This window comes from Notolabrus celidotus, chromosome 16 (genome assembly GCF_009762535.1).
Source record: "Notolabrus celidotus isolate fNotCel1 chromosome 16, fNotCel1.pri, whole genome shotgun sequence".
NCBI classification, from domain to species: domain Eukaryota; kingdom Metazoa; phylum Chordata; class Actinopteri; order Labriformes; family Labridae; genus Notolabrus; species Notolabrus celidotus.
Window position 1 is genome coordinate 72,517 of NC_048287.1, and position 23,157 is coordinate 95,673.

Consider the following 23,157-nt stretch of genomic DNA (forward strand, 5'->3'; position numbering starts at 1 on the left):
CTAACGTCAATATTTAGCTCAGCAGAGATAGCATGCCCTCAGATAGCACAATAAGCAGATAACTTGATGATAGTGACAAGCCTGTACTTTAGAAAACACTTCAGAGCCCCTTCTAACAGCGGTGGGCAGATAATGAAATAGGATTAAACCCTGATGAGTTTAGTGTAGGTGAGAGAATGTGAATCATTATGAAGAGTAGGGTGATGATTTAGACACAGGTCGGGGACAGTGTGACTTGTGTGGCACTATAGGGACCTTCTGAAACATGGCTCATTAAGTCTGGGATCATCGGAGACCTCACACAGTCATCCATCAAACTGATCTCTGCTTTCCCTCCGCCTGAAGGTATTGATCTCACACGTCTTCAGCCAGATATAATCTTTGGGAGTACTGAGAAGGATAAGCTTCTGCATGAGTCGGCAGAGTGGAGAGGCTGATTAGTGCATGTATAATTAAGATGAATATTACAGACCACTGCTTCCTCTGGCTGTGGTCTACTCAGCACTTATCAATACATGAGTGCTTGACAACATAATTGATCATCTGTTCATCGTCACCCTCCTCTATGGTATGAATGGATTTGAAGTCAGGCTGGTCCTGGGGTAGCGTGTTGGCTGGGATCCTGCTAGGGGAGATCAGGGCCATTACAAAAGGTGCATTCTGACCAAGAGTTCCAGGATCTTTTAGCCCCCAGAACTAGTTTATGCTGAACTAAAAGGTTCCTGTGCCCCCATTGTTGTCTGCGTTTCAATCGTGGGCTGAAGTCCCGGGTAGATTGTGTAAATCAGGCCAGTGACGTATGGAGAAAAAAAAGCAAATGCACTACACCACCAGACCAGTAGAGGGCAGTAAAACAAAGACAAATGCCATTCATCACAGATGACACCATAGAAGCAGACTGACAGGCAGGTATCATTATGAGAAACACAACAGTTAGCCTGTTAGCATGAAGAGACTCAGCTGGTGCTGTTTTAGATGGTGCTATATTTCATCACAGATGGATTCACTGAATCAACACGTGAGAGGAGATAAGCACGAGTAGTAAAGATAGAGATCGGCCAGTGTTTTGGTTTAAACAGCAACCCTGTTAACTGGAGACTTTCAGCCGGATGCATCCCTCATAAACGTCTTTAGACTATCATTAAATATCTGATTAAAACCATAACATTGGGAGCGACGCATTCATGGTGGCCTGAGAGAAGACTACTGTTACAAGCTGCTAAATCAAGAGAATCACAGCTTCTTCTTTTGAAAAGTACACACACATACAAAAAAGATAGAACAAATAAAAACTAATGAAAGAAAGAGAAATCAAGTGAATCACAGATGTGTGTGATGTTATTGTGTACAGCGGGTGGAATAAAAACACTGCTGTTAATCTACCAACCAGACATGTTTAGCATTGCAGGCCCTGCCCCTCGAAAGTACTACCCCCACTAGCAGGGGCTTTTCAGGGGGGAGATTATCTACCCTGAACTAAATTTAGACCCTGGGTCCACTGCTCGAAACGCATGTAGTTCAGGGTTAAAGTTCCTCCGGTCCAAAAATACCTTAAGGGACTTGTGTCTTTTATTTTTTTGGGACTTGTGTCTTTTTGAGGGTTTAAACGAAAGATTGATGGATCATAAAATCAGACAATTGAAGCTACATTTTGTGGTTTAATAAATTGACATTCCTTTAGTGAAATCATAAAACTGTTTGTTTTCTGTCACCAAAAATCCAAAGTTCAGCTAACCATCAAATCAAACAAATACTTTAAAGGTGACATATTATGCTCTTTTTCATCAAAATATATTTGTCCAAGAGGTCCCCAAAACATGTCTTTGAAGTTTATGCTCAAAAAAACACTTTGAAATCAGATTTTGGTCTGCCTGTAAACCCCTCTTTTTCAGCCCTGCTCAGAACAGGCTGTTTTCTGTGTCTTTGCCTTTAAATGAGAATGAGCTCTCAGACCACACCCCCTCAGGAAGTGGATTAACCTCGGCTGTCCAGCACGTTGATCTAATGTTTACATGCTGGCTGAATAAACACGGCTGCTCACAGACCTGCGTTACTTCAACCCTCTGAATCTGATCCAGAATCTGATCCTGACGGAGAGGCGCCTGCAGCAGGACCTTTCTGAAGGATTGGTCACAGATTTAGTGTTTCTTGTTGTTTTATTTGTCAGTATGTCGACGTGTGTCTTGGTACACAGCTACGAACATGTGGCTATGCTAACTAGCGCTAGCACTTTTCCATGAAAAATAAAAATCATCCACTAGATCTTCAAATCTGCAGATGTGGGGAGTAAAACTGACCTTTGTGTTTATTAAGACAGCCTACAACTAGCATGCCTCCCTCCTAAGCTCCTTGTTAGCACACGTGTGCAGGTAATGAAAAATGTAAGAGGAGAATTGAGTTGTATTTTATACAGTCTATGGGCTAAACAAGCTCCGAGCTCTGACTTCCATTACAGACCGGATGGCGTTGTGACGTATGAAAAACACAGAAAACTGAAACGGCTCGTTTCAGCACATTTACAGAAAGGTGGAGAAATCAGAACAGGGGTAGAATGGATATTTTTCATTTTCGGGGGGTTTGTAGACATGCAAGGGAAACATATATCAGGTAGAGAACCATTAAAAAGTCGATTTTGCATGATATGTCACCTTTAAACACATTGTCACATAATGGAGGTTTAAACAGTGGCATTGGTGAGAGTCATATGTGATATTTCTTATCATCTTTAATATAAAGGGCTGGGTAGCTGTGCTGCTAAAGCTGAGGTGTGTTAATAGAAGGAAGTTTACTTTCTGAGTCAGGTGTGTGTCCTGGAAGGGCAGATGGGTTTTGATTGCTATACCGAGAGAGTGTTGGTCACGTTAAGATGGATATTTCTGATTGTTTATCACAGTAATGCTCTTTTATTCATCTGTGCATTTATTAGGGATGGGCAATGATTTTCAAATATTTGTTCATTTAAAAAAAATTGAAGAGTTACTTTGAATATTTTCTCATTTTAAAAACCAGCTGACGTTTACAAATAAGAAAACGTGAAACATCTCGTTTTATTCATCTCAATGTTTTATTTTCCTTTCAATAAATTGGGCTTTTATAAATCAAGCTATAAATATGAGTAAAACCAGGTTCTTAATAAACAGCCCGTATAGCAGCAGTTATTTTGACATCATGTGGTGCTCTGTGTGAGTCGCTGTCCTTGGTCCTGAAAATCTTCATGAATTTCACAGCCAACAAAACGAGTGAGTTACATCAGGCCACAACTTGCAAATGAATGTTCCCAGACAACACTCAATCATCCAAACCAGACTTCATCGTCTTCCCCTGAACTCCCCCTGCTCCAATTTCCATTTGCACACAGTCCTAGGCAGCCAGACAGAAATATCCTCAATCATCTCACCGAGGCAAGGTGTCCAGTTTTAGTCCGTGCTGCAGAAAAGCTGAAGTTAATTTGGTCGAGGTAATGTTTCTGCTTCACAGATTAAGAAAAGAACACCATTGATATGAGACTCTGACATGTGAGCTCTCTGAATGAACTATGAGGCGTTGCATCTTTGAACCCGTGCCAGTCCAAAGTAATGTTTTCCGTTCAGCCTTATGTAACTCCCCTCGTCTAACCTCCGCTGCAGTGAGCTCTGAGATGATGTTGGAAAGAGGCCAGTGTCACCCTGTTAGCAGAGTTGCTTAAGAATTGTTGCTTTCAGAAAATATTTGTATTCACCACATTTGAGTCCTCTCCTGTAGAAGAAGTGGAGGTTGAGGAAAGGTGTGTGTTCTTAACAAGATTGTTCACAGAAGAAGTCTGAAGCAGTGTGTTGTTTTACCTTCGATGTGACCCTGAAGTAATGAGCAGCTCAGGTGAATATGAACACAGTTTAAACACTCTCCCCAGGTACTGTTTGTTGTACTTCAACACCACATCCTCAGGTTTACCTCTCCTCTCATTCTTCTCAGTCTTTTCCTTCTCCTCTGTGCTTTAGGTCAGCTCTCCTCTATTAATGCAGAGCCCCTGTTTCCCTCTGTGCCTCCAAACAATGACCTGTAGGGCAGTGTTGCTCTGTTCAGCCATCAGCTGTCTGCCCCATTACCACCTCTGACTCCTCTCTGCAGCTGAAGTCTGTATGCGGGGAATGAAGCTTGTTATAAACTCCCTTCAGTGGATTTGGGGAATTTGGTATGTAAATGTCTCCCCATGCAGTCTTCAGTCTGGAAAAAACATAAGCTTCTGGAACAATAACCCAGCAGTAAAAGGGATTGGTCAGAACAATGAGTTCTGATTGACTGCCAACGTGGAAATGTATCATACTCTCACTTCAGGTTGCTGCTGCTGCTTTTTCAGAGCAGGTACACTGTAGCTTATCGTCAGTGTTATGTAAATGTTTTGAGACACTAATGTTTTTATTTTGAAGTCGTTCCTGGTGAGTGTCTGTTAATTGACCAGTGTGCTGCAGAGGGAAGAACACATTGATGGGCTTTCTGACAGCAAAGTGAAGCACTGAAAAATGACTGAATATAGATTATGTTTAAATTTTTAGTCCCCATGGAATTATGGAACATTTTCCTTAAATTCTGCCCAATGTTTGCATCATTGATAAAACTGGATATAATCAAACAGTCACCTGTTCTATTTTACTAGCTTTGGTATATTTTTAAATGTAAAATACATTTTTAGGTTTGTTTTATATCAAATATAGTGAAAATGGGGTGGTCAAAATATTAGCCCCCATGTGAATTTTTTGCTTTCAAAACACACCTGTGCAGTCAGCTGGTTTCCGAACAACACCCGAGCATCCAATCAGCATTGAGCTTTACTTAAGTAGGGAAGTAGGGATGGGATTTTACTGTAATCCTTGTAATCGATTACTCGAATTTCCTAATGAATGATTACTCGAGTACTCCCAATTATTATTATTTTTAACTATAAACAAAAATAAGTAAATAAGAGTCAGTCGGACACGGACCTACCAGACCAGAATTGTAGTAAGCTCTGCTGCCTTTTCTTCAGACACCTTTTCCACTCTTGTAGTTGTTGTTCTCTGTGATGGTAGAGACTGCCTGTTATCCGTCTCTGCTGTTTTCTCCTAGTGCTTTAAGCATCAAACTAGTATTTCTGTGGTATGTAAGTTTAACGCCACATATCTTGCACTGCTCATTAACTTCATTGTTTTTTCGAAGTACTTCCAGACATCACTTTTTTTAACTGACATGCTGCATGTGTCTCACACGGTTCTGTTTTTGTTGTGCTTTCACTTTTGGTTGAATAACGTGTCCCTAGAGAGTTGCTGTAGCTGCCGTAAAACAGTTGTTTTTGCTGAAATCTGGCTCGGTGTATACTAAAGCTGAAGCCGTGGCCAGAGAAGTCAAACGTTTATATCCTGTTAATTTTTTTCCTACCTATATTCTGTTAGGCGAAAACAAAAAGCACATGGTCACATATGTAACGCTGTATGAGTTCAAGTTAACATCTTGCCAGGTGTGCGAGTAACAAAATGCTATTTGAATAATGGGGTCAACGGCGAGTACTTGAGTAATCGTACCCATCCCTACTCCAAACAGAGTACTTGAACACATTATTGAGAGACTAGTCATACCAACCATGCCAAAGACAAAGGGAATCAGTCTTGAGCTCAGAAAGAAGATAATGGAGGCTCATAATAAGGAGGAAGGCTATACCGTCATGTCCAGGTGGTTTACAGTGTTTAGAACAGCTGCACGTTGCATCATTACAAAAAACAAGGAGAAAACTCTGTTAGAAACAAACCTGGGTGTGGAAGAAACACAAGATTTCAAGATGGCCTGCACAGAGCCCAGATCTAAATCCTGTGGAGAATCTGTGGCGGGTGCTCAAAGTGATTGTCCATGCTCAGAAACCATGTACTTTGGACCAGCTGGAACAGTTTGCACTGGAAGAATGGGCCAAAATCCCTCCAGAGAAACATTTGCCAACCTTGTAGAGAATTACTTGAAGAGGTTGTTGTCAGGTGTGGCTCAGAAAGGGTGCACTATTGACTACTATTGGCCAGGGGCGTAATAATTTTGGACGTGTAATTTTTAACTTTTCTTGTTTCAATTCATTGCATCAATAAAATATCCAAATCAAACATAGTTAACATTTTGACTACAAACAAATAAACAAACACTTGTTGTCAATGATCCTTTTTAATGGAGAAATCAAGGGTTTTATTTGATTTCACAAGGGGGGCTAATCATTTTGGCCTCAACTGTACATCGTGGATGGTGCTGTGGTTGGAGTTTCCTAACATTAGCTAAATGACGTGGTGTAGCTTCATTGTTTGAAACACTGATGTCGCATTCACACCATAGTCTTTATAAATAATGGACCTCGTCTCTGTGACATCACACATCTGTTCCCGAGCGCTGTTTTGAAGCCAATCATCGATGGCAGCCATATTGGAAATGTTGAACTCAACTAAACTTAGTAAAGAGGCAGGGTTTAGCCTCCTAGCCTACAGCTATGTGTTCCCGCCTGTCAGTCAAGTCAGTCATGTCTTTCTGGGCAAAAACTCGTAATCTTAATATCTTCTGAACCGTCACATTCCACCCCCGTACATTGTGTGCTGAGAAATTAACTATGTGGGCCGAAGCTCCATTCGTGCAAATGACTGACTCAAGTTGTGCATCAAAATTGCGTGTAAACAAGTCTTCAAGTCGCAAATATTCGCAAAAAGGAGGGGGGGTCCCACACCACAGCAGTTTTTTGTTATCAAACAAGGTTGAGCTCGCAGACATTGAATTGGGAAGCTGGTTGTGCTAAAGGGGCGGAGCTAACTTCCTACTACAACCAATAGCTGGATTCAAGTGACAGACAAAGTTTTTCACAACTCAGCAGATAATCCTCCTCCCTCTGTCCTCACAGTGAGCTCCTGTTTATTCCTGATCCCATACAAACAGGTAGAGTTACAGAGTTCAGGGAAGCTGCTCAGAGATAGAATCAAAGTGTTCCATATATTCTAGATGAGTTAATCTCTTGCTGGTCCATACGTCACACCTCACGTCACCGGGTGATTTGCACGCTGATTGGCTATCGGGGCACGATGGATTCGCTGGATTTCAGATATTTCAACTCATCCTTGTCATTCTACCTGCTTCAAAGTGTGTTAAAACTTGGTTTTCTAAAGTCCAAATTGTTTAGGATCGATGTCTGTAGCTGTGACTTGAAGCTAAATGAACGACTGAACCCAATTTAACTCCCGACGGCAGCTGCTAATCGTAGTTAAGCTACTTCGCAGATAAACATTACGTTCCTGAAGAACCCTTCACAGTAAAAGTCCCCTCATGTTATGTAGTCCAAAAAACTTCACTTTGAAACGGCTGCAACAGGAAGCAGCATGCTGTCAGGTGTAGTAGCTTGACAGATCTCAAAGAGTGAAATAAAGTACCTGTCAATGTCTAAATTACATGAACAGGGGAGGAGGAGAGGAAAGGAAAGTCTGATAATACAGATTTAGTAAGAAGCTACAAAGACCTGAGTTCTGAACAGAGAGGATTATAAAATCCTCTTTCTGTGGTCTATGCATGAGTATAGTGTTGCATTGCAGACTTGTTTGATGGGGGTCATGGTGAGTTAACATATTTTCATGTGATCTCTTTTCATTTTGTAATGCTGCAAAATATCATTACCTAAAAGGAAAATTATGAATGAATCACAAACAAATGAAAAAATAAATAAAAAATGAACTAATTAATGAAGGAATCAATCAATAAATACATACATAGGTATGTATGTGTGTCTGTGTGTCAATTTTGTAATTTATTTATTCTTTGAAGCATTAATATTAATTTATGCTATTGCAATGCCTTGATTTTAGTGAGGTTAGTACACAGTCATAGCGGTAAATGTGATGTTACTAATAATTAGCATAATAATTTATTTTGGTGTTTTCAGTTTTCAGCCAAGAATTTTCATTTCGGTGCATCCCTACTATTATTTAATATATTATTATTATTATTTTACTAGTTACTAATTTATTTTTGATTGTTCTTTTAAGTTGTGGTTCAATAAATACTCAAGTTTTATATCAATGGATAATCGTATTATTAATCATGATTTCAATATCAATCAAGTAATCATAATTATTATTTTTGCCATAATTGTTCAGCCCTAGCCTGTAGTGAGACACACACTCAACCTGTCAGTGTTGCATGACCAGGAAACTCAGAACAGACTGTGTGTGATCTGCGTATCGGTGGAAAACGTACCAACAACGTGCTATAACAAATTGTAACTAGCTTAGACTGTACGATATCTTCACTCGCCCCTGCTTCAAACTAATATGAGTGTGAGTCAAGTTTCTGTCTTTGTAGCCTTGTTCATGCATGCTCTGAATGAAAGGAGGCAATGGTGCAGGCTTTATAGCTTGATTAGCATAGCGATAAGGAACAAGACAAATAACTTCATGTTGATCATCATGACAGGCTCCCTCAGAGAATTCCTGTGGCTGTGTTGACGACATAATAAAGTTTCCCCAGTATGCCATGTAGATGTTTATGGATGGAGAAATTAATTTGACAGCTTTGCCATTTACTGATAGAGACAAAGGTTGCACCGTGTGGGTCCTCTCTTCCTCTCGTTCAGAGACGAAGCATCACTGCACTCTCCTAAAATGTCAGCTACTATGAGAGAGGGAACAATAATGAGGCTAAAGCCCCAAAACGTAAGCAGAGCGGGACTATGAGGGCATTTCATTCAACAATACACATCATTCTGAGAGCACAAAAAGCAGCCATGACTAACACCTCTACGTGTTTGCTCTCTATAACTCCCGTCTTCTTCCAAAACAAACATGATTTCAGTACACCACAGGTGGGCTGTAACAGTACCGAGCTAACCTGAAGCTTTTAGCCTGAAATAAATCCTTGAATGCTTTGAAATTACACTTTCCCCAAACTCAGAGCGATCAGACCCACAGCCGTTCTGTGCTTTGAAAAGCTTGGTGGGGGGCCCTTTGATCACAGCCGGGAAAAAGATGCTGAGATGAGTTTGCAGAGTATTTGGTGGAGGTACTTAATGCTTCAGCTGAGGTGATAAGACCTTCACTGACGTTGTGATCTGAGGATTGGCCTTTTATAGGGTCATGATCATGATGCTGTCACACCAGTTCTCAGATTTACACCAAATCTAAAATAGCTTTTTACTTCTATAATATATAATAAATGCCAATTCCTGTGTTTCCCACACAGAGGGGGGAAACCTGGGCATGTCACATTTTTACATCTTAGTTTTTAAAATCTGAATGAGACCGGCATTTCCTCTCACCCTCTGCTCTTCGCGCCTGATAACCTGTAACACTAGTTCTTTAGTGCTAACCACTTTTGTTAATGCAGTAGGTGAAATGTGACTTCTCGTGTTTCACTTGAACCTTCTCATACTGCTGTTTTTGAATTAATGTCCTGCTGGTTGCTGCAGATCTTATTGTGAGCTGTTTTTGGAATTTTTGGCTTTTTGGATCATTGCAAAATGCTAAACCATAATTCACACCTCATCCACATGTGCACGCACCCTCCTACACAGGATGCGTGCTTAAAGTGTAGCACAGCTCAGAGCAGCCAGGATCAGCTGGGTCCAGCACAGAGAGAACCATATACAAACAACAGGTTACAGAGCCTTTCTGTGGTCATTTGGATAGTATTCCATTACTTTGTGCTTTAATCATCACTGAGTATCCTGCATAACTGTAAAGTTTCGTTTTGCAGGTTTAGATGAGTTTAATATGAATAATTCTGCTCTACTTTGTTGTCCTGTTACCTTCTGACACAGTGATCATCTTAAAGTCCTGTTACCTTCTGACACAGTGATCATCTTAAAGTCCTGTTACCTTCTGACAGTGATCATCTTAAAGTCCTGTTACCTTCTGACACAGTGATCATGTTAAAGTCCTGTTACCTTCTGACACAGTGATCATGTTAAAGTCCTGTTACCTTCTGACAGTGATCATCTTAAAGTCCTGTTACCTTCTGACACAGTGATCATCTTAAAGTCCTGTTACCTTCTGACAGTGATCATGTTAAAGTCCTGTTACCTTCTGACACAGTGATCATCTTAAAGTCCTGTTACTTTCTGGCACAGTGATCATCTTAAAGTCCTGTTGTAGTCGACCTGAATCACTGATATGTGGCTGTTTGTAGCTTACATCCATAATCGATGAGTATTTCTGATTTATACGATCTTTAAACAGTCGTGAGTCCGTATATGATGTTTTATTTTGAAATTTGCGGATGTTGCATGCGATCCTCGTGCCTAACTTCCTGTCCAGGTCGGTCTTTTTTCTTTTTTTTTTTGTACATTTTCACATTTTCTTTTACAACAAAATGTAGTATTGCCAACAACTGGCATCAAACATGTGGTCACGACTTTAAACAAATTACACAAGACAAAAAATAACCAAAAATAAATAGTTATATATAAAGTAATTGTGTATAGATATATATATCTACACACACAAACAAACAAAAACAAAAATAAATTAATTCAATTCAAAATAAATAAAAACATACTCACTTCAGCTGTAGGGTACAACAGGGTACATAAATCAGGTTGTTCTTTTCTGTGCAGATTGACGCGTGCTGGGCACGGGCTCCGTCAAAAATAGACCTAAGGCGTATCTCTGGCGGAGCGGCATGCTCCTGAGAAAGAGCTGAGACGCGCCGTGGCGCTCCTTGTTTGAACATGAGCGTCTACTAGAATGGGAACATATTTGCTGCGCAGTGTGTAGCGCAGTGCGTTGTGCAGCCGTAGCACAACACAGCACATTCTGTATAAATTGGGGGTCAGCACTAAGGCGTTCATCTGGATGCAATTAAAGTAAAAAAAAAATATATATATTTTTTTTTCTCATGTGCTATTTGTCCCTTTCAGCACACCGTAGTTAAGCCACCACAGGGTCATTATGTTGCTCAGGTCCCAGGTCTAAGGTGCGTCCTAAGGTTGGCATTTTGTGATCAAGCGGCAACCTCTGGTCTTAAAATTTGAAGCCAATACTGAAGTGTTAAACACTGCAGTTCATCAAGTGTCAACTTGAGGCTGGCTGCAGAAACACCAGAAACCACATACACACCCATTCAAAGAAGACAATCTTTACAGCAGAAATAAACATGTTTACAGCCTGGTTCAAAAAACGCTTTAGTCTGAATAGCTAGTTTCTCCATCGGCACACACATTCCCTGATAAAGACTCGATGAGACTTGTTATACATTCTTAGTAAGGACGTAAAGACTGTTGATGGGGTGCACAAGAACTAGCATGAACTGTCAGTGCTGAAGCTGCAGGTGAAGTAAAGAAGTCTCTGATTTTAGTCCTGCCATGTGTTTTTCTGGTCGCCTCCATGGTTATTCAGATAAAAATAAGCACACTGAACCAGAGTAAGACCAGCACTGATGGTCGTTATCATTATAAGTATTGACCGGGCTCCTTCCCGAAGAGATAGTCCCCCTGCATCCTGTTTTTCCCTTGGTTACACATTGACATTACTACATTGACAATGGACTACATGCTGCATTTTTACTGTAGCTAGATACCCCTTAGATTTTCTCCATTGATCTAATGATTGTCGGATCAATTAACGGTAACCTGAAGGAAGAGTAGATGACATGCTACCCATGGAGAGTGATGAGCCAGTGATAGCTGCAGTTTGCTCTCAGGAGAACAAAATAACATTAACGTGGTGGTGTTCGGAAATGTTATTGGACGAGCTTGTTACCTGGCCTTACACGTTCTTCCACAAGGAAGGAGGGATCAAAATCTACATTTGTTCATTTTGTTAATCCATCACAACTATGTTTATGTCACTGCTTATTTCAAATACAAAAATGTGTTTCAATTAGAGCTGGGCAATATTGAAAATGATGTTATCAGGATAAAATATTTCATATCAGTCGATATAGATAATTATCACGATAAATATCAAATCATTATATCATTTAAATGTAAGGTTAGATTTGTGCTCCTGAGTGAAAGTTTAATAAACCAGACAGTTTGTTAGTTTGTATCTGGATTTCGTTTTCTGATCAGCTTCTTGAATCCATCATTTCTGACGGTGTTAACAGAAAGCAGGTCTTTAATGTAAGATGAGATTTTTGTGAAGTTTTAGTTTGTAGATTCTTATTTTTCTCAGGTTGAGGTTATTTTCAGAATTTGATTTAAATTTACATCAAAGAAATATCAAACTGTATTCTGTGTATCAGTTTATGAGTTGTGCTCTCCCCTTTAAGATTACTAAGGGTTACAGGCAGAGGGATGTTGTTTCCCACAGTGCAGTGAATGCATCACGGTTATTCAGTGTTCAGTTGTCCTACAGTCACGGTGGACATTAAACGTGTTCACAGCAGAAGTTGTCTCTGTGCTCTTCCTTTACCCACATCCTGAAAGTATATTTAATGAAGTGTATGAAGTTAATAGTTAACACAGAGTCGACTCAGTGTCAGACTAACAACTCTGCTTTGAGCTGCTAGGTTTTCAGTTTTCTTCAGTCACTGTCGCTCGTTTCAGCTGTGTTTACATTCTGCTCCAAACATCTTTAAGCCCCGCCTACCTCTAACCTTGCAACCTGATTGGCTGCTCAATGCAGTCTTCTTCTTCTGTCTAATGTTGGGTGGCAACTAGCGTTTACGGGTTCTTTAGAGCCCCCTCGATTTTAAGTGGCTGGGGGGTGTAATTACATGTTTATTTATATCAAATTTTTACCGAACATTTGTCATATTTATATTGAGCAAAATTATATCACGATAATTATCGTTATGGAATTATCGCCCAGTACTAAACACAACTATTTTTATGTCACTGCTTAAGTCAAATACAAAAATGTGTTTCAATACATCACAACTTTTAATACCTGATCTTTGATTAGCAATGTTAGCCAAAACATTTGACATCATCTAAAAATACAGCCTAAAGTCTTTTTGCTTTGCACTTAATCTTAAAACAGGACCCTGCTAGCCGGACGTAAGTCCATCATAACCTTTTAAACCTGAATTTTTTTTTCTGGGTCGAATTGACGGCGTAGCCTATGCTGGAGGTCCGCGTAGCTCCTGTACCTACGCAGAGGCCTACGCCCTGAAGCATTGAATTTCCAGCAGTTACAGCACTTCCAGGATCCCCGCTCATCGGCCGCACATTGGCCGTGTATTTCATCTCCTCCTCTCTATTCTTCATGTAATCATGTCTGTATGATAAACAGCAACATGTATCAGCTGTAGATTAACAGAACACGCTCTGAATCTCTGTGGAAAAGTAAACAGAGATAGTATCAGGCCCGGAAGCAGGCGACCGGCTATCAGAGACTACACTGCTCTCAAGCGTTTCGGAGGAGAATTGTTGCGTGAGACGGACACATCGACGCACAAGTATGTGGTGCTCATGTCCGCGTCAGCCCCTGCTGCGTAGGGGAGACGCAGAATTATGAACCAGCCTTTGGACTGACTTGTGAATATTTAATAATTTGTTTAAGGAATCTGAAACACACACACACACACACACACACACACACACACACACAGAAAGTTTAATTAACAAGTCCATTTATGAGACCACAGGTTTCAGGCCAGAGAGCCAGGTTTGCAGTTTTCTCATCATGCTAGGCTAACCAGCCTCTGGCTATAGCTCTGTAATCACTGAGCAGGTTGAAGAGCTTGGTGTTCAAACCCTGGCCTGAAATACACTGTGAGCATTTCCCTAAATAGAGAGAGATCCATGTCAAACATGTTGATGCTCAGTGCTAATATCAAGAGCAACCCCTAATATTGAGTTATTCTTGCGTTACTTCACTATATAAGAAAAAAAATGACTTCCAGGCTCTCGTTGCTTAAATGACACTCCTAATTACCTTCTGAGATTACAGTCCAGCAAGCAGCCCAATTATTTCTGAAAGGAAAACCATTTTCCAGATATAATTAAATGCATAATTGGAATTCTACAGTGCATTAAGGGAATGGGCTCATACTCATAATTTCCCTGTGCAACACTTAAAGCAGACATGATTCAATCAGTTCAAAGTTTCTAGTTTTTATAAAATGGATTAAGTGGATGCATGTTGTTTCATATTATACACTTAAAGTAAGCTGTTTTACTCGTGTGGTGATGGTTACTAAATCATGACAGAACAAAAGTATTCAGTATTCAATGGATGGATGGAGATAACATAATTAATCTAATCTGCGCTTGAGGGGAGCTTGAGAGTGCTCGGTTATTCTCAGTGACAAGAAATGTTGAAAGAAAAGAGAGGAATCCCCCTGTTGTGTATTTGTGTGTTGTATGAAATGTTGTGATGACAAGTCCTGTCTTAAGCTTTGAACAATTACATTCAACAACATCTCACTGAGCTCCTTCTTTTAAAAAACAGGTGGACGACATCTTAGGGGAGGAGAGCGACAACGAGAGTGAGGGCAGAGGGAAGGAGAAGACCAGCACTGAGGGGGTGGATGAAGAGGAGGAGCGGCAGCAGCAGCAGCAGCAGCAGCAGCAGCAGCAGCCAGAAGCCGGGCAGATAGCAGGAGGAGGCCCAGGTCCTGAGGTACCGGGCGTGGACCAGGAAATGAAGACTGAGTTTCCCGCCAGACTGCAGGACAGTGTCCCAAGGTGAGACTTAGACCTTCATTAAAAAATCTTTTCTCTTTGGTAGGGTCTTCCTGTTTTTGTTGCCTTCACTGCTGCATCTGTGGCTCTTCTTCCCCCCTCTCTCTCTATCTCAACTCTCAGTCTAACTACTAACAAGCTTTGATTCTAGAGGAGAAGTTAAAAGTCAGAACTACAGGCACAGTAAGCGAGTGGAGCCAGAGGGTACTTCAACTTTTTCCGGCAGAGGTTGTCGGTTTAATTCAAGCGTTGATTGAAATAAGTAGTTCTGTGTTAATGAACAAGGTAATATTGTTCCTGGCGCCCCCGGCATGGTAAGATTGATTATTTCCATGTTGCCGCAGAGATGAAAACATCACATGAATCCAGAGTTAATGGTCGTATCACACACTTCACTTCCAGAACATGAAAACATCTAAACTTTGTTCCTTCATAGAGTCCATGCTGTAGAATCAGCAGGAAGAAAACACTTCCTGTAGAGTTGTTTGACCTGGTTGTATTTTTCCCTCACATCTTCCTCTCACCCTGCGACATGATAGGTTGTTTGCAATCACGTGATGCCCGTGACGTGTGGAATTCAAATGAGGGTCAGGAAGTAAATTTCAGAATGGACGCAACCAAGGAAAGCCCGTACTGTGCTGCTCTAGACACCGTAATAAGACAGTGATACCCACAAAAAATTCTGGATTATGTCAGAAGAGATCCTCCTCTCATGAGGACTTCCGCTTTTTTAACTGACCCGAGCTTATTTCTGAATGTGTCTGCTTTTGCCATCACTTCCACTGAAGACCCATCATTTCATACCATCACGGGTTCACGACGGTATCAAAACACTTGTTCTAACAATATCTCAAAGTGGGCGGATACATCCCTAAGTTTAAAAAGAACTAAAGTTTTCAAATCTAGCATCAAAATAAAATAATTTGGCTCATATTTGATTTGTACTTTGAGTTTAAGATGAGAACAGCTGTAAAAATGTAAGCTTGTTGTCTACATGCACCTCTCTCCTCAGTCTCTCTGTCTCTCTGTCTCTCTGTCTCATCTCGCTGTCTCGTTTAACCACCTCCAGGCAAACAGAATACATAACTTGGACAGAACTGTCCATTTAGAGATGTTGTTCTCAGGTCCTACTTCTCCTCTAACTATAGTCATAACTCACCACTCAATCAGTGCGGACATGCTGAGGCCAGACAGTCTGCTCTGTTGCTGTGGAGACAGATTTCAAACAGACAGCAGGCAGCTGAAGATTTCTGATGAGTCTCTTATGACTGAAGGACAGGAGCCAGTTCAGACAGACTCGTGGATCCAGTCTCTTCTTACGGATGGTTTATTCATCTCCTGTTCATCCTTTGTTTGTCGTATCTGTAAATCTTAAATCAGGAAATTGTGCATCTTGTTCCAGCATTCAGGAACAACTCTCTCCATGTATGCATTAAATGAACCTGAGACAACAGACTACAGTGTGATACAATATTACTGAATCGCCTGTGTCCCCTGGAGCTGTTCTGATGCATGAGCTCATCTTTACCTCAGTCTTTGACTCAAATCTTGGCAAGGAACTTCAAACCCTCTTCAGTCTCCTGTTATCTGTTCTGTTTGTAACAGCGGTCTGTTATGAACTTGAATATGGCACACCTGACACCCCAAGTGGCCCCACAGGGAACAGTTTTAATCAGGGCTGTCTGCTTTGTGTTCTTGAATACGCACTGTAATGCAGAAATGTTACTCTGAAGAGAAGGGGAATACAGATGGATGTGTGTTTGTCACTAAAACGAAAACATGAACCTAAGTACTGATCGCGCAGCTTAGACCAACCCGACAAACTACTGGTAGTTATCACGCCGCAATTACCGCAGTCACCAAAACATCTGAGTGTTTGAATGCAGCTCAGAAATGATCGATTTTTACTTTTCATACATCTTAACTTCTAACAACAATGAAGGTGGCATCTAGTGGAACCTGTGGACTTTACAACAGCTTTTGAAACACAGGATTCCTTGGGGATGCATCCTAGTTTAGTTTTTATTCAAATTTAAAAAAAATTCAAACACCCTCATCAGATATTTAATGATCGTCTAAAGACGTTTGTGAGGGATGCATCCGGCTGTGAGTCTCCAGTTAACAGGGTCACTTTTTAAACTGGAACACCGGTCGATCCCTGCTATGGCTTTGAAATCGCTTCTATTGCTTTAAGTCGAGCATTTGGCTCTGAATCCAATTTGTCTTTGGAGCTTTAATCTCCTTCATGCTAACAGGCTAACTGTAGCGTCACACATGAGGATGCCGGCCAGTCCGTCTGATCTATGGTGTCATTTTTTGTTGAATGGCCCTCGTCTCTGTCTTACTGCCCTCTACTGGTCTGGTGGGGAAGTGCAGTTTCTTTCTTTTTTTATCTCCATACGTCACTGGCCTGATTTGCGCAACCTCCACCGGACTTCAGGCCTCGAAACGCAGACAATAATGGGGCCACCCATTTAGTTCTTTAAAGAGAAGTACTGTCTGAAAAGCACCTGAAGATATTCTTCAATTATGCTTGAGCCCGATTAGTGGCCAGTGGCTGTGCTACAGCTTAGACACAACATATAACCTGCATTTCAAGCCCAGAAAAATTAGAATATTAGTAGTTTGTCTAACCGACTTGTAGTCCTGGTTCAAATGTATGCTTAGAAACACCTCAAGTTTAAGATCCTAAGACTCTTTGGTGGGTCTGGACTGTGCTGTGAGCTCTAATGTTGGAGTCCTGCCTCTCTTTCTGTCTGGATGTGTGTGCTCAGCCTCACTGCTGTGGTTGTCAGAACTTTAAAAAGATGATGCCCTGTTCTTGTTTTTCCCTCACCAGTCATACGTTAAGAAAACTGTCCTGTTTTTTTCTACATGATCTGGTTGTGGCCCAGTATCCATGGCTACTGAGGGCTCAGCAGGCAGCAGAGTGGTGATTTTCTTCCTCGCCGCACTCCTTGGGACCCATCAGTCTGTCTGTCACCAGGCACCTTCTGTTACTGCTAATGAGTCAAGCCTGAAATCACTGTCCGCTGTGTTGTTGAGCTGTTGTTGGAAACCTCGGGAATCCGACTCCGGTTCATGCAGTGGTGGTGAAGAGAAGAAAGAGAAAAGAGTTTGAGTTTGATTTGGAATACCACAATGAGTTCAAATTGGCAGGTGGGGGTTGGGATCCTTCCACCAAGAAACACAAGTAACTAAGCCTCTACTCTGTGATGCCCCATCAACTCCTCCTGGGAGGACACAGTGAGGATGCTCCTTTTTGTACACAGAGGGCTGATGGTGGGGAAAAAACTATTCTGCATTGTGTTCCTAGGGCTGTCTGATGTTTGAAAAAATAACGAAGTTTGATATTTCCTGATACTATATACTTACTGTTTAAAACTAAAGTACTCACAGATTTGGATTTGGATTTGGAAAATGTTTTAGTCCCCGAGGGGCAATTTGGTTTGCAACAGTAGTCCCCACACACATCATAGTAATACACATAATAAACAAACATAAGTTCACACATTTAATTTAAATACATAACTACGTAACTCCTGTGGATGACATCATTTTTAATAAAACCGTGAAAATAGAAAATGTAATGAGTTTTCTGCCTTTCTTTGTTGCCAGATGACTCCTAAGTTTAGGGTCAGTGAACAGTTAATTATCAAAAGGATCAGTAGCAGCAGGTTCATTCATAGCGGCACAGGAAACACAGACACATGCTCATATACAGTATATATATATAGGTAGTAGGGATGTACATTTTAAGTATTTTCCGTGATCGATTTTTGGAAATGCTAACGATCAATTATCGATTAATTGATAAGAAAAAACATTATTATTCTTACGTCAAAAACAATGCCAAATACGTTGTTTCCCCCTAAATTATATTTTCTACAACAACAAAATGCATCTAACTGACGGGATTGAATACGGGTACATGTTTGACACGCAGAATATCAACGATCAGGCTCATTAAAATATTCTCCGCGGACATAGTCTTATAAAGTGAAGGCTCATAATACTAACAGAAAAGTACTTCAGACTCAGAGTGTCCAGTTTTCTGTCTACTCGTTCTTATTAAGAAAAATAAACATGTGTATTCGGTCAGGTGTCAGCCAGGAGCGCAACCGGGTCATAATCAGTCCCCCTGGAGAAAAGCCCAGACGGCTCTGATGTTGCTGCTCTGTAAACGTAGCGTACCTGAATTTTCCACCTGTCTTTTGCCTTCGTATCCAAAGGTGGAAATATCCTGTTTAAAGCTGTCAACCTTTGTGTCCGTGTTGTTGTTGGCAGCAGTTTTGTATTGATCCTCTTTTAAAAAGCGCACGTGGAGAACTGACGCACAGCCGCAGCCCCCAGCTGAGCGTCTCCGCTGTGCGCAACACCTTTAACAGCTGATTCACATGGAAACATGCTTTAAACTTAAAACACCTCCATGATAGATGAATGTAATATGAGACCACGTGATGTTTGTTACACGTGACGGAAAATTGATAACAAAAATGTGTGTTTCGAGTAATTTCTTAACAATCAGTTAATCGATAATCGATTAATTGTGGTCATCCCTAATAGGTAGTGTCATTTTCTGCAGACCAGCTAAATGAAGCCACATTAAATCACTTTGAGGGACAGTGGGGGTCACGAATCTTTGGCAGCTATATTTTTGGGGTCGCGGGCTGAAATGTTTGGGAACCCCTTGTAGCAGTTTGTATGGGTGATTCAGATATGAAAAAAATCAATATTTCAACAAATGTATTTTAATGAAATTTTTTTTTTAATGAAATTAATACTTCATATAATTTTCCTCGTATAAATCAATGGGGCGCCACCCAGAGTCAAAATCTTGGGATCAATCACAGTGATTGATAATGAAAATTGAACACCATTGAACCAAATAAAAATCAGTCTTGTACAATTTAAATCTGAAGTTATGAATTCTTTACAAACACATTGGCCCACCCTGCTTCAAAATGAATATACAGACAAAATCCTTTATAATATATGAAGTTTAATGTAAATAGAATGAAAAATAGATTATGATTCTGGCAGATAATGAACATAGATGAATAACAGACAAACGGATAAACAGACAAATATAACTCTGAGCAAGGATAGCTAGTAGAAGACTACTATTGGTGATAGCGATTTAGTTAGTTGTTCAAAACAGAGTTTTAGACACTAATTTAAATCTCTGATTTGGAAATAAAGTAAAACTATGGGACTTTGAGAATGAAGCCTAAATCAACTTCGACCACAGAAATTCAGGAACAGTCTTACTGTGATTCAGAACCGTCAGCGAGTCTCCGATGGGTCCAGAGGAGTTTGCTCCAGTTTCTCGGCATGTTGTCTTCGTGTCCGTCGGATTTCCGTCCAAAGAACCGAAAGATGGCGCCGTGAAGAGGAGATTTGAATCGGCTGGCCCAGAGTATCCGTCTTGGTTCTGTTGAGTGGTCATGTGGTCTCGTCCACAGACTGCTGCTCCAGATGTGGGAGTGATGACTCGTGGTCAAAAATATAAAAAGAAGTCTCGTAGACTAAGAATAATGTCTTTATCCAAAAGACAAGCTTTGCTTTGCTGTGCGTGGCATCAGTGTAAAAGACTGGAAATAAGAAAAACGTTCTTAAAACGAAAAATAGACTTTAGTCGAATAAAAGATAAACTTAAAGAAGTTACTTTGGTTACAGTAAAATTATCAACGCTGATTTTGGTTTCACAGCGGAAAAAGGTTTCTAGAAAATTAGAATTGCCACAAATGGACAAAAGAAAATTAAGAAAAGGCCTAAGTGTTAGGAGAGGCCTAAAAGAAGGGGGGGCCTTGGCAGAGGCGCTTCCCAAAAGGAGAGACGCAGGAGTGTCCGGGAAGAGTGACAAGAATACAAGAGGGCGAGGGGGTTTCGCGTCTGGAGTTTTATAGGCTTCACAGGAGGTTCCCTCCTCCTTAGGATTTCAACTTTAACACAGCATCTGAATAAAGGATTTGTATTATAATTACCATGCAAATTTTAGTGTAGCCTCCTGCACGCGACTATAAACAAACAGCAGCTCGCCCACCCCGATGGAGTTTTTATTGTTGCCAGTGACTTCAACAAAGCGTGCTTAAAGACTGTTCTGCCAAAATTTGTCCATTACGTGAAGTGTGCCACCAGAGGGGATAAAACCCTGGATCATGTTTACTGCAACATCAAACATGCATACGGAGCCACCCTCCTCCCCCATCTTGCTGGTTCGGACCATCTCTGCCTGACAAACAAAAACTATTACAACACCCTCTACAGCGTGGCCAGAGCGGACCTGAGAAGAGGCATCAAAGAGGCCAAGGAGGCTTACAAAAGGAAAATTGAGGAGCACTTCACTGACAACAACCCAAGGAAGATGTGGCAGGGAATTCAGCACATCACCAAGTACAAAGACAATAACCAGGTGGCTGTGAATGGTGACGCCACTCTGGCCGAGGAACTAAACCGTTTCTTTGCCCGTTTTGAGACCGTAAGACCAAACACAGTCACACCACATCAACCATCTCCTGTAGCAGCACACTGATACTTCAGGAACACGAAGTGAGACGTGTACTGAGAACTGTAAACCCCAGGAAAAGCTGCAGGCCTGGACGGAGTACCTGGGAAGGTACTCAAAGCCTGTGCGGATCAGATGACCGGGGTTTTCACCTCTATCTTCAACTGTTCCCTGTCCCAGTCCATCATTCCTTCCAGCCTGAAATCTGCCACCATAATTCCCATCCCCAAGAAATCAGCCATCGACAGTCTGAATGATTACAGGCCTGTCGCACTTACGCCTGTGATCATGAAGTGCTTTGAGCGGCTGATCGCGAACCATCGGACATTTTAACTGGCAAGCTCTCCCACTTCGGTCTCTCCTGTTCCATCTGCTGTTGGATTAAGGACTTCCTGTCTGACCGCCCACAAACTGTCAGACTCGGCCCCCACCTCTTCCCCACCATAACACTCAACACTGGCTCCCCGCAAGGATGTGTACTTGTCTACTCCTGTACTCTCTGTATACATACGACTGCACACCAACCTATCTCTCCATCTCCATCATCAAATTTGCTGATGATACCACCGTGGTCGGGCTCATCTCTGACGGAGATGAGTCCGCCTACAGAGATGAAGTAGGAAAACTTTCGGCGTGGTGTTCTGTGAACAACCTCTCACTGAACACCACAAAAACAAAATAACTCATCATGGACTTCCGAAAACGCAGCATGGACCTGGCTCCACTGATCATCAATGGGGCCTGCATTGAAAGGGTCCACTCCTTCAAATTCCCAGGCGTCCACATCACAGACAACGTCTCCTTGTCTGCTAACACCACAGCGGTGTGAAAAAGGCCCAGCAGCGACTCCACTTCCTGAGGGTGCTCAGGAGAAACAATCTGGAGGAGAAGCTTCTTGTGGCCTTCTACAGAGCCACCGTGGAGAGCATTCTGGGGTACTGCATCACATTGTGGTATGCTGGCTGCACAGCAGCAGACAGGAGAACTATGCAGAGAGTGATCAGCACGGCACAGAAGATCACTGGCTGCTCTCTGCTCTCCCTGGACAAAATTGCCAGCTCTCGCTACCTCAGCAGGGCTACAAACATTGTAAAGGACTTGTCCCACCCAGGACATCACATAATCAACCTGTTGCCCTCAGGACGGCGCTACAGGTCTCACAAAACCAGGACCAATAGAGTCAGAGACAGCTTTTTCCCTAGAGCCATCAACGCTCTGAACGATCACCATAAAACACACTGACTGCACTCTTCCTTCCGTGCAATAAAATCAATGTGCAATATTCTGCCCCCCCCCCTCCCCACCCGATGTGCACTCACTGTAAATACTCTATAACTTAATACTATTTATTTTTACAGTCATTTCTTTTTTTTTAAAAGGTTTTATTTCCAGAACACTGTTTCTCTTGCTGCTATTGTTGTTTTATGTATATAGGTATGTATGCACCAACGGAGCTGCGCTCCTAATTTCATTGTATGCAAGTCACGCAATGACAATAAAGGCATTCTATTCTATTCTAAAGGTCAAAGATGAGTTCTCATTAATGGTTATCGTTATCTTAGGATGCAGATTTCATAACTTGTGAGATATTAAAATAACTAACAGAACTTATAACACAGGGACACAATACAACATCTACCGCGTCTTCTTTTCTAGATGGCGGTGTTGACCACATGGAAGAAACACAATTATAACATGTTTCATAACTTTGTCATTATACATCATAGAACTCTGGGAATTTCAATATTCTTATTATCTTAGCTTCAGAATGATAAATCATGTAAATCGTGTTAATATACATTTTGGAAATGTCTAAAACTTGTCCCTCAGGGAGTGAGGGAGAGAAAGGTATTTACGACTTGATTTAGATAGACAGATAAGGATACGTCTGTGTGTGTGAGGGTCTCTGTGTGTGCATCTAAGTCTAGGTGCATCTTTGTCACGAGCAGTTTAAAACACATAACACAGCAAACCAACATTTGTTAAATATTCATTGTATTACATTTTTATCGTCCTTCCTCCTGGCGATGTCCATAGGTCCTCGTCTGATGAAGAAAGCATTTAA

At 41.3% G+C, this 23,157-nt stretch overlaps 1 protein-coding gene across 3 annotated transcripts in view; it reads left to right on the forward strand.

Annotated features, from left to right (window-relative positions):
* ctdp1 (CTD (carboxy-terminal domain, RNA polymerase II, polypeptide A) phosphatase, subunit 1) overlaps positions 1-23,157 on the forward strand; it is a 140,859-nt gene that overhangs the window by 65,877 nt on the left and 51,825 nt on the right. Inside the window, exons 12-13 of one of the 3 annotated variants that reach the window (XM_034704477.1) lie at positions 14,352-14,587; positions 17,479-18,167. In XM_034704477.1, coding sequence (XP_034560368.1) covers positions 14,352-14,587; positions 17,479-17,494 — 252 coding nt within the window. In that variant the 3' untranslated portion in view covers positions 17,495-18,167. Of the gene's footprint in view, positions 1-14,351; positions 14,588-15,732; positions 16,038-17,478; positions 18,168-23,157 lie in introns of those variants that run through there. The other 2 variants (XM_034704476.1, XM_034704475.1) reach the window with 2 other exon arrangements.